The sequence below is a fragment of the Musa acuminata genome, chromosome BXJ2-3 (genome assembly GCF_036884655.1).
Source record: "Musa acuminata AAA Group cultivar baxijiao chromosome BXJ2-3, Cavendish_Baxijiao_AAA, whole genome shotgun sequence".
In the NCBI taxonomy this organism is placed as follows: Eukaryota; Viridiplantae; Streptophyta; class Magnoliopsida; order Zingiberales; family Musaceae; genus Musa; species Musa acuminata.
The window spans coordinates 9,001,926-9,014,377 of NC_088340.1; the positions used below are offsets into that span (position 1 = coordinate 9,001,926).

The window sequence follows — 12,452 nt, forward strand, 5'->3', positions numbered from 1 at the left end:
TTCCCTTTTTAAATTTTCTGTGCTCTTGTGTGTATTAACAAGGAATGAGAGAGGTATTTATAGGCTTCAAGTCGATTCAAACTTGGAGCCTAAAAATGTCTCTTCCTAGGTACTGGCGATACCACCACCGTTCCTAGGCGGTACTACCGCCGCAGGATCTGGTACTAGATGGTACTACCACCGAACAAGGGCGGTACCACTGCTGGTAGCATTATTACTAATGGTACCACTGCCCAACCTGGGCGGTACCATCGCCCAAATTTCTTGGGGTGATGTTCCCTAGGCGATGCCACTGTCGGCCAAGGTTTCAGCACCCTGGTTGGGCCTTGAATCTAGTCCAAACCAGTCCAACTTTGGGCCCAGTTAGTCCCTAACAGAGTTGATGGGATTACCTCCCAATCTCAACTCTAATTATATGCTAACTACGATTCCTAAGACATATTCTAAGCAAGATAAGTTCGATTTCTTCCGATGAGCTTCCGGCGAACTTCTGACGATCTCTCGGTAATGTTTCGGCGGACTTCTGGCAAGCTTCTGGACTTCACGATGATCTTCTTGGCGAGTTCCGATGAGCTTCTTTGGCAAGCTCCTGGACTTCTTGGTTGGTTCCGATAGAACTTCCGACGAACGTCCAGACTTTCGATGAACTCTCGAACTCCCAACAAAATCACGTTCTTGACTCCGGGACTTCATTTTGCTTTATGTCTTACTATCGTAGTTAATCCTGCACATACAAAAATACACTTCGATCTAGACAATTATTACTAAGCATAAATCATGTTGTCCGACATGTCATTGGTCCATTAACGCTTTGTCCGATTCTTCGGCGCATTGTTCTTTTTTGCGACTTATTGCCCAATCGACCAGTTGACCTTCGCAACTCCGATATCCTTGGCTCAATATCCGCTCTTCTTGGCCCGAAACCTTTTGTCGATACGTCGATCGATCCTCTGACCCGACGTCCAATCTTCTGATACGTTTTTCTTTGGCCTAACATAATTCTTACTGTTTTAATTGTCTCTCCCTGATCGAAGCATTCTGCGTCACTCAAAACACAGATTAAATCATAAACACTTATCAATTGGTTTGATTATCAAAATATGAGATTCAATATGGTATTCCTTCTATCTTGCTTTGTCCCATCAAAATCTAGAGACACACGATATATTTATAAAAGAATTAAATATAAATTACTAAGTTTTATTAGGATTTCTTGTTTCCACATTCGTATAAGAAATTTCAAAATACTTATAAATCTCAACACTAACATAACAAGCTTAAATGCTTATAGATAATCACCAACTATCCCTATTATAGCTAACTAGACGTTTAATTAATTCTCGACAAAAGTCTTTGAAATATAATAGTAAATACCTATTTATAGACAATCATACTTAAATGCTTATGAAGAAAGTACAGACGAGGACTTGGAGCTTTTGAGACAGACATCGGAGCTGCAGTCTCCTACCTCCTCTGCAACTTGAAGTAGTCATCTAATTTTCTAACGACTTGTATTCCTTTTCTTCGTCTCTTTCGCACGACTAAACGTACTGTGCGATGGATCTTATAAACGAGTGGAGCTGTGAAACTTGATGTGATTGAATTAGTCATACATTGCTATCCAGAACACTTTTTCTAATCCCACTTTCCAACATTTCAAACTGCAAATTGATGATGAAAGCATCATATAAGTTTATGATCTTATGACTCAGGCAACTCAGTTTCGTTGTCCGAAGCGTCGATCCTTGAATTAGTCCATGGTGGCAGGTGAGAAAATGGGATGTTTTGTATTCATCTTTCGAGTTGGTAAACCTTCTGCCATGAGCCATTACGTGCTTATAAGGAGAGCCATGATATGAGCTCTCTCCTCCATTACCAAACTAAGATGGCTTCCCAGCATTTCCTATCCTCCATATGTCTCCTCCTTCTCATCACGTTGAACTCCTTCCCATTGGAGGCATTTGCAGATAAACCATCAACGAAGGTGGAAGTCCATTTGCTCTGATATTGTTGATCGATTACTTGCTAAATTCGAGTAAACGTGTCTTTATTTTTCAGCTGTATATCGTGTACCTCGGAGAGAGACGACATGAAGATCCAGACCTTGTGACTGCGTCGCACCATGATTTGTTGTCTTCACTGCTGGGAAGGTACATCTGCATGACTGATTACTTCTCTTTCCTCTTTTCTCCCTTATGCTTACGAAGGACTGGAATTGGCGTTTCAGCATGGAGGAAGCTATGAATTCTATTGTCTACAGCTACAGACATGGCTTTTCGGGTTTTGCGGCCATGCTCACAGAATCTCTAGCGGACCAAATCGCAGGTTTTTAACCAGTCATTCTAAGTGTTTTTCTTTATATGTATTTTATTTTATGATAACAAAAACGATCAAAGAAAAGATGGAGAGATATGCTGGTATTCTTGTGAGTGCACCTCAGTTGCATGAGTGGACTTTTACTTGCAACTTTCTTTTTCTTTTTTCTTTTGTCTATGCACTTCATAATAGAAAGAGAGATTTAGTCAAAAAAAAATGGACTGTATTGCTTACCTTTTTTTTTTAATAAAAAGGGGATAATTTACTTAGAAAAATCCCCTGCAGATTAGTTTTTATCAAATAGTGTCCCTCTACAAAGAATTTACCAAGTGGTGTGACGATTGATAAGTATGTCTTCGTTTGATTTTTTATGAGTTTGAGTATCAACCTCAACACAAACCGAATTACTATACCATTTTCTTTTTTTTTTCTTCCCTCTCTTCTATGTTGATAGAAAAGGATACGACGGAGGAGGAGAATATGGAAGAAATGAAAGATGCCAAAGAGATGAAGGAGGAAGAGTAACGTTGAGACGGAAAAGATATAATATAAAACAAATTAAGATAATTCTTCTTCTTTTGACTTGCATATTAAATATTTTAACCATCGCGTATCCTAATCAATGATCACAAGTTACAGATCACATTGAGGAAAAAAAAACATTGGTGATACTTTGAGATTTAGTTGTTTACATAGGTGATGAGTTGACTTGAACTCGTTGACTCTGATTTGGAACTAAATATCTTAAGACTTGATGGCTTGAACGTTACTATTATTTATTATTATAATCGCTTTCTCTAATACAACCATCCAAAATTAAGAAAAAGAAAGCCCTTCTATCTAGTAAAAAGGTTAATTAGCAAGGAGTTTTCTAGGTAAATTTCCCTAAAAAAGATGAACACATCATGTCTCCTTTGTTGGTTTAATCTTTTAAATAGGTAATTCAATCGAGATCATAATGATAATAAAGATAATATGCCGCAATTTTCATGTCAGAATTGCCGGAAGTGATCAGTGTCAAGCCAAGCCGCAGCGTTCCCATACATACTACGCGAAGCTGGGAATTCCTCGGCCTGAATTATAACCAACACCAACCCACAGGCCTCCTTCGGCAAAGCAACTTCGGAGATGGAGTCATCATTGGTTTTGTAGACACAGGTAAGCATCGGCCATCGAGTAATGTAATGTCGACGAGCTTGCTAATTTCACATCGTCATGCAATATTTCAACGACGACGCAGGCATTTGGCCGGAATCCAGAAGCTTCGACGACCATGGTTATGGCCCCGTGCCATCTCGTTGGAAAGGAATATGCCAAACAGGCGAACTGTTCAGCATCCACAGCTGCAACCGAAAGATCATCGGCGCAAGATGGTATGCCGGAGGCATCGACCCTTCGCAGCTGGCGGGAGAGTACAAGTCTCCCCGAGACTCCCAAGGCCACGGGACGCACACGGCTTCCACCGCAGCAGGCTCGTTCGTGAGTAATGTGAGTTTCCATGGTCTGGGTTCCGGCACCGCGAGAGGAGGAGCTCCTCGTGCTCGGCTAGCAATCTACAAGGCGTGCTGGGTCGGTGTAGGGTGTCTCGACGCCACTGTGCTGAAGGCGATAGATGACGCTATACATGATGGTGTGGACATCTTGTCACTGTCCCTCGGTGGGCAGCTTAACCCATACTATGCTTCTATACACGCGGCAGCAAAGGGGATACCGGTGGTCTTCGCCGGCGGCAACGATGGCCCCGTCCCTCAGACCATTGCTAATGACCTCCCGTGGGTGATCACCGTCGCAGCCAGCAGCATCGATCGCTCTTTTCCTACCGCCCTAACCTTCGGAGACAATCAAGCTTCGGTAGCATGAGTTTCATCTTTACTACTACTGATCAACTCGAAAATTTCGCATCTACTCGTGATCAATTGCTGACTAAATTCTGTTGCAGGGACAATCTTTGTTCTACGGATCTAACCATGACGGATCCATAGAGCTGATGGATGGTGGGAGGTAACTAGTGTGCTTTGTCTTTTGGTTAGGATATCAGAAAAGGACAGATATTAACCTATACTCCGTCCATTGTAGTTGCTCGGCGGAGTCCATAAACTGCACGAATGTAGCAGGAAAGATTGTATTGTGCGATGATGGCGAGCCTCCTGCCCGCGCTGTCGCTGCCGCTGCCTACCTCCAGGACGTGGCAAATAGGCTGAACGAAGCCAAAGCAGCGGGTGTTATTGTCGCACGACCCCCACTCGGCCTCCTCTCAACTTGCCAAGTTTTGTGTGTCAATGTAGATAGAGGAAGACGCGCGACAATATTGGCATACGTGACGAGCTCCAGGTTTGCTAGCTTCTCTCTCGTCTTGGATATTCTCCAACGCCGGGAAGCCAATGTTCCAATCTAACGTCAGTTGATTTGGCAGTTCCCCAGTGGTGAGGGTGAGCCCGGCATCCAACATTTTGGGGAGCGAAGTGATGGCGCCCAGGGTGGCAGCTTTCTCCTCCAGAGGGCCGAGCGTACTGTTCCCCGAACTAATTAAGGTATCATCATCTTCCTTCACGGAAAAATAACAGTCTTGTTTCTCTTCAATGGCTTGACGTTTGCCTTCTGGCCAGCCTGACATCACAGCTCCGGGAGCTACTATATTGGCAGCGGTGAGAGATTCGTACGAATTCCTGTCCGGTACTTCAATGGCTTGTCCTCATGTATCTGGAGTTGCAGCTCTTCTCAAAGCAGTGCATCCCCATTGGTCTCCTGCTGCTATCAAATCCGCACTCGTAACAACTGGTGAGTAATCTGCTACGTGCATGCAACTCTTTGCCCGCTCATGATCGTTCGCTGACGTGACATATGAACGCCTGTGTTTAAAGCTCGCACAACTACCGCGAACGGCTTCCCAATAGAAGCAAACGGCGGTGTGCGGAAGCTGGCCGATCCTTTCGACTTCGGCGGAGGTCAAATCGATCCCAACAGAGCCTCAGATCCTGGGCTTATTTACGATGTCGATCCTAAAGATTACTTCAAGTACTTCCACTGCAGCGATGACGCATTGGGCTCTTGTGACTTGGTGGACCACCATCTGTATCACCTGAATCTGCCCTCCATCTCCATTCCCGACCTGAAGACCTGCGTGACGGTGTTCAGAACCGTCACCAATGTGGGCGACACGAATTCCACTTACATGGCGGTGGTGCAGTCTCCTTCAGGCGTTAAAGTGACCGTCGAGCCTTCTCTTCTCCAGTTTAACTGTACCCAGAAGGTGCACACCTTTATGGTCAAGTTCACATCGCTTCAGATGGTGCAAGGGGGCTTCACGTTCGGAAGCTTGACGTGGGTTGATGGTGGGAAGCACTCGGTAAGAATTCCTCTTGCAGTTCGGGTGATCGTTCAAGATGAGTTCTCAGATACCTCCTAAGATATGTCTTTGGAATAGATGCCTTTTAAGGCACGTAAGATTGTGATGGTATGGAGCCCAGTTATGTCTTGTCGTGTCAAGCAGCTTGTGCTCCTCTTTCTATCTTCAAAATAAACGTGCACTTAGATGCATGAGGAATAAAAGCAAATCCATCCTATTTATGTCCCTCGACGGCATGGTCAGCGTGGTGGCCCACGACCGCCCCATATATTATTTTTTAGGTCAAATAAAAAATAATATATAGTATATAAGAACGGATCCGAATATTTTAAAATTTTAATGAAAGCTTTGAATTTTACCCACATAAATAGTTTACGATTTTTTTTTTATTTTTCTTCATTTTTTTATTTTCATCAAAACATGATATATTTATGTAATATTTTTTTTTATATTTGATATTTTAAATAGTTGGACAACTTATTATAAGAGTTTGGCTTAAAAAAATCAATTTTTAATATACGATATACTATCTTTTAAGATCAAACTAAAAATAGTGTATCGTATATAAAGACTTTTATGAAAGTTTTGAATTATACTTATATAGACATCTATCGCTTTTGTGATTTATTTAGAATATAAACAGTTTTATGATTTTTTTTTATTTTTTCATATTCTTTTTATTTTTACTAAAATATGTTATATCCATGTAATATTTTTTAACATTTGAGATTCTAAATAGACGAACAAACTATAGTAAAAATGTAATCCAAAAAAGTTAAACCTTGATATTTGATACATAGTTTTTTTTTGGGTCAAAGCAAATAACAGTGTATCACATAGAAAGGCTGATCCAAATGCTTTGAATTTTGTTGTTTTAATATTGCATTGTACTTTGATTGACATATATCATCTTTTTTCTAATTAATTTTTTTTAATATTGTTTATTTATTCGAAATCTAAATAGTTTATGAATTTTTTTATTTTCTCTAAGTTTTTTTATTTCCATGGAAATATATCATATCCATGTAATATTTTTTAATATCTGAGCTTCTAAGTAAATGAACAACTTATTGTAAATGTTTGGTCTAAACTAAAAACTAGTGTATCATATATAGATATCTATCAAAGTTTTTCTATTTTAATATATTTAATATTATTCTGATTTATTCAGAAAATAGTTTTTCTATTTTCTTTATATTTTTTTTTTTATTTCCACCAAAATATGATGGATCCATATATATTTTTTTAGACATTAAATTGAATTATATATATAAACAATGCAGGTTGGTTAGCCACGCATCCATTCTTCTGTTTTAGATATCAGAATGAGAGGATTGTTTTTCACTTTGAATTATATTTATTTATAATGTCAAAAAACCATCTTTTTCGTGTTAAGAATCGCCGGAGGTGATCAGTATACAGCCAAGCCGCAGCGTTCCGCTACATACCACGCCAAGCTGGGACTGACTACCTCGGACTGGGTTATGACCAACACCCCCATTCTTCACGAGCTGTTCTTAATATGTTGCTGACTAAAATTCTGTTGCAGGGACAATCTATGTTCTACGGATCCAAGGATCACGGATTCATTCAAAGAGCTCGCGTTTAGTTTTAGGTGAGTGAGCACTGTCGATTACTGATTCCTTTATTCTCTTTCTATTTTGCGTTCAGATGGTAAGGAGAAGATGGCTGATAGTTACTACATCGAAGTTGTGCCCGTAGTCGATCTAAATTCCACAGATGTAGCAGGGAAGATGGTTCTCTGCGCTGATATAAGACCAAAACTTGAGGCAACTCAAAGCAGCAGTGTCATAGTTGCAGGATACCTTGCGAAGACTCAATATGTGTCCTCGTAGATTACGACGTAGGCCGACAAATATCGAACTATGCGCGACGGGAAGGTTCAAGGTTTGATTCCTGCATATTCGTTCTTCCGAACACCTTACGGCTGTTTCTGAAGAACCGATGGTGTCAACAGTGGCAGATCCGCCATGGTGAAGGTGACTCCAGCATCCACCACCGTGGGAAGCACGGTGATGTCGCCGAGGGTGGCAGGTTTCTCGTCGAGAGGGCCCAGAACTGGTGAAGGTACCTACTTTTACTTCATCACTCATCACCCCAAGAAGAAAGCAAACCAACGAATGTGTTCATGGTTGTGTCGTCTGGTCAGCCTGATATCACTGCTCCGGGAGTCGGCATCTTGGCCGCAGCGAACACTTGGTATCAGTTCATGTCGGGGACTTCCATGTCTTGCCCACATGTATCTGGAGTAGCAGCTCTTCTCAAAGCACTGCATCCCCAATGGTCTCCTGCCGCCGTCAAATCAGCGCTCGTAGCGACTGGTGAGTAGTAGATATGTTACCGTTCCTCCGTTCCGTTCAGGAGATGTTGCTGCTGATCACGAGATGTATGACCGCCGCCCTTGAAAGCTTACACAACCAACGCATACGGCACCCGATAGAAGCAGAGGGGGTTGGTTCCTCGAAAGCTCGCCGATCCTTTCGACTTTGGCGGTGGCCACACCGATCCTAACAGAGCTGCAGATCCTGGGCTTGTCTATGACGTCGATCCTAAATATTACTTCGAGTACTTCCACCGCACTAGCATTTCGTCAAAACCTTGCGAGTTGGTGAACCACCGCCTGTATCACCTGAATCTGCCGTCCATCTCCATTCCCGACCTAAACAACACGCCGGTGACGGTGTGGAGAAGCGTTACCAACGTAGGCGACGCGAATTCCACTTACGAGGCGATAGTGCAGTCTCCTCCGGTTCAACTCCTCCCGGACGACGGACACCTTTGCGGTGACCTTTGCACCGCTTCACGTGGAACAAGGGTACTTCACCTTCGGAAGCTTGACATGGTGCGGTGGGGGAAAGCACACAGTACGAATTCCTATCGCAGTTCGGGTGATCGATCATCCAAGATTTCTTCTCTGATGTCTCCTAAGTCATGCGGACAACAACCACCGAGTTTTCCTATTTGTCTTTTGTACGGAGAGGAAAAGAAATAATGGACTGTAGAGTGTGTTGTCTGAAATGAAATGCGATGCGCATCAGGAACAAAAACGACAAGCATTTCTATAGTAACGATCATTATAACTTGAAATTAAGTTGACATATCTGTGCCTCGATCTAACTCGAGGGCATTCATTCGACCAGGCATGGTTTCAGATAGTTATGGCTCGATTCAGATCAATTCATATCTAACTCAAATCAGGCTTAATCCAACCCAATTCGGGGCAAACTACTTACACAAGTCCAATGCAACATGTTGCATAACTGATACTGAAAAAGGTTTTCTACATACAAAAGTTAGATCTCCCAAAACAAAAACATTGTTGAGAAACCATCAACTATACGAGTGAAGAAAAAGATCCAAAAACGGGCGTTTCTTGCTCTTTCACCATAGTAACAAAAATTTCTTAGAGAAAAACCAACAACAAAGAGATCCAAGAATCCGAAAAAGGCACTTGAATCGAAAGCTAAGTTTATTAACGATAAAAAGCTCTCATGAAGTTGCTAGTCTGCAGTCTCCATTGTGCGCATTTGTGTGTGTTTTATGGCTGTGTTGTAGACAACCGCAACTATCAATGATCAGCAAACAAAACTGAAAGTTCAGCTTCACAAAAGCAAAAGATGAAAAATGGGATATGCTAATAACAATGAATTCAGACAACATACATGAGACTGCATTCATTGATTTTGGTAATCGGTAAACCAACAGGGACCAGCTAGTTTGCTACTGTTGTTAATATCAACCTGTAAAGTTGACTACAAGCAGTTATAGATAGTGTTTTCAAGGTTGAAGGAATGACACTATACTTCGCAATGGTGACACATTAATAGTTGACTAAAATGCATAACCCCTGATATGACTTATCAACCATTGCAATGTACTCCCTCAACCCATGTCATCTTTGGGCAGTGATCGTCACAATTCTTTCATGAACTCATTGGCCATTTATCATACTGATATTTATGCATAGTTAGTTCACAACAAACCTAAATTTCCTTAGGTCCATAAGAAGAAATTGTGTTATGCTTGTCTTCTTGTTTCCTTTGGTTCCAAGTATACTCGTGATTACTAGAATACAACCCTAAATCCTAAAAGTATAATCGCGTTTACTAAAATATACTTATAAGAAAAGTGTGACAGATTTTCATTCCATAATGATCTAATTGTACAGTCAAAAGACATGGGTAAGTGACTTTCCCTACATCCAAGAAAAGAAATGATTGGATAAGTTGCACCTACCTTTGCCAAGAGCCTATAATGTATATTCAAGATCAAAATTGTGTAATTGAACTTCCACTAATTCGATGAGAACTTGAAGAGATCAACTATTTCCTAACTCAATTACATCAACTAAAACTTTTTCTTTAGGGAAGAATGCACTTATTGACCTAACTATAATTATATTCTTAAGAGCTTATATAAGAAAAAGGTGATTAGGGTTTTTCATGTTTGCATAATTCGAATTGTATCTTTCACATACATCAACAAGATGAGAAAAGAAACTCTTTCATAGAGAGTCAAAAATGAGACTTCACATCGGAAACAATACCAAAATAAGGATCATATTTAGATAAGAGTTGATTTCTAAAATCTTTATAATAAAAATATGTATGCAATTCAAAGTAATTTTTCCCAAGTGATTTTATCTATAGGATTGATTTTGTGTTACTATACTTCCAACATAAACAGTATCTGATCTCATCATTTTCTTATACATGGGAAAGGTTGATCAAAATCAATCTGTTAATACAAAAGATTGTTTGTAACTAGCCACACATCGATGTTGGTAATCATAATGTCTGAGTTGATATTCTTAGGATTAGGGGTGGCAATTCTCCAATGGTCTCTTATGAGGATTGATAAGTTGTATATGTCAATCTAATGATCATATACAACTTTAAGTAAGACGTCTTCAATAAAAATGAAAATAGAGAAGGAAGCATTATTTAGCATAAATTACGCATGCAACTAATGTTCATAGCTCAGAGAAACAAAATGAATCGAAGAACGTTAATTCACTAAAAAGAAACATTGATAACAAAGTGAACAAACCTGAAAATCCACAAGGAAATAACTCTGCCATCTCGAATTCAACTAAGCAAACATATAAGACTCGTAATAGATTAACCAAAATAGCATAGAAGACCAGACACGATGGCGGCAACAAGTACCTAACATTCGTATCTAAACAGAGGACGATAACATAGAGCTTTCTCTCTGCCTATCTAATCGAACAAGCTGAATCCCATGTCATCATCACTCTCTTCCTTGGGCTCCTCCTGCAACAACAATGACGAAAAACATTTCAAACACTACCGTGTAACATAAATAAAACCCCAAAAGAAGAGAAAATTTCTCACCTTTTTCTCCTCAGCTGCAGGAGCAGCAGGGGCCGCAGCCCCGTCCCCAGCAGCCGGCGCAGCGGAGACTGCAACCGCAGCACCACCGCCCCCTGCAAAAATATAAGAATATCACGAAAAATGAGGTTAAAAATTGGATTTTTAATCGCATGAAACGGACGAGAAGGACGAAAAGTAACGAGAACGAACCGGATCCGACGCTCAAGATAAGGTCATCGATGCTCCTTTTCTCGAGGAGCTTCGCGAAGAGGGGCGCCCAGTAGGAATCGATCGTCAATTTGGCGGCCTTCACCAGGGTCAGGATCTTCTCCGACTGAACGATACACGGTGGGACGAATCAGGAAATCAATGAAAAATAATGCATGAACGAGAGAAGGCACGCTGAAGAAAGAAACAGGGATGTAAGGGGCGGATTACCGTGATGGGGATGCCATCGTCGTGCAGGATGAGAGCAGCGTAGCAGCAGGCGAGCTCTCCAATCGAGGCCATCAGGCGGCGACCAGGAATTCTTCGTCGAATGACAGATCAAAAAACGAGGAGGGGATCAATTCTAGGAAAACAGGAATAGAGGGATGCAGACCGACGAGAGAGATAGAGAAATACCTGATTTGGGCGGCTAAGAAGACGCGAGCGCAAAGAAGGGTTACGGCGGCGAGAAAACGAGGGATTTATATAGATGAACACCTAGGGTTTCACTGGAATATGCCGTATCGAGTGGGAGTCAGGGTTCAGCGAACAGGAGCCCTCCTGTTGGTTGGCTTCCAGGGACTCACAGAACGAAAAATGAAGATCCTTTCTTAGCTATTATATTAATTGAGAATATCTCATTTGAGAATCGGAGGTTTTATACTGAGACATTGAATAGAATTTCGTTTAACTAAAAGATAAAATGCATAATAAAAGTACAGATACTATTTCTATAATTCAGACTATGATTAGCAAATGAACAACCTATCAGTTGATGTCACAGTAAAAGTTAAAAAAAAGTATGATATTTAAATTTTTGTTGGTATCACAGAGGCATTGCTAGAGTGTAATATTTTTAAAGATGATGTAAAATGAGCAAAATTATATATATTTATAGATAGGTTTAGTATGGCACAAATGTTTATACCGAATCCTAAAACATATGTATATGGAATCTTACTCAATCTTTTACCAGTTGAAATAAATGTATCATTTTCTTAGCTACAAGGGCTTTCTTTTTTGTTTTCTCGCGTCTTTTGAACCTCTTCCACGTTGTCGTTCACTTGATAGATCGAACCTGTCGTGATAGCATAGCCAAGCATATTTCAGGTTTGGCCCCGAGAGCACCCAAACCAACGGATGCCATCTCGCGGTCAGCCGCACAGTTCTCAGCACTTCTTTGGGAAGGGGTTCGGTTCAGATTGTACGAAATCGAGTTCGAGGTT

The 12,452-nt window shown here is 40.9% G+C and overlaps 2 protein-coding genes across 2 annotated transcripts; one reads left to right on the plus strand and one right to left on the minus strand.

The window, feature by feature from the left end:
• Positions 1-1,847: 1,847 nt before the first annotated feature.
• On the plus strand, positions 1,848-5,887 carry LOC103977926 (subtilisin-like protease SBT3.5). Its single transcript, XM_009393585.3, has 10 exons — positions 1,848-1,984; positions 2,059-2,150; positions 2,228-2,325; positions 3,313-3,474; positions 3,557-4,167; positions 4,256-4,317; positions 4,393-4,647; positions 4,730-4,847; positions 4,923-5,094; positions 5,178-5,887. Exons 1-10 carry the CDS (start codon positions 1,856-1,858, stop codon positions 5,720-5,722), a joined length of 2,244 nt encoding a protein of 747 aa, XP_009391860.2. The 5' UTR covers positions 1,848-1,855; the 3' UTR covers positions 5,723-5,887.
• Positions 5,888-10,676: 4,789 nt separating this feature from the next.
• LOC135607256 (large ribosomal subunit protein P1-like) lies at positions 10,677-11,777 on the minus strand. The gene is made up of 5 exons (XM_065098929.1): positions 11,644-11,777; positions 11,458-11,548; positions 11,230-11,353; positions 11,041-11,132; positions 10,677-10,959 (listed from the first exon to the last, which is right to left on the minus strand). The coding sequence occupies exons 2-5, from the start codon at positions 11,527-11,529 to the stop codon at positions 10,906-10,908; spliced, it is 342 nt and encodes a 113-aa protein (XP_064955001.1). The 5' UTR covers positions 11,530-11,548; positions 11,644-11,777; the 3' UTR covers positions 10,677-10,905.
• Between the last annotated feature and the right edge of the window lie 675 nt (positions 11,778-12,452).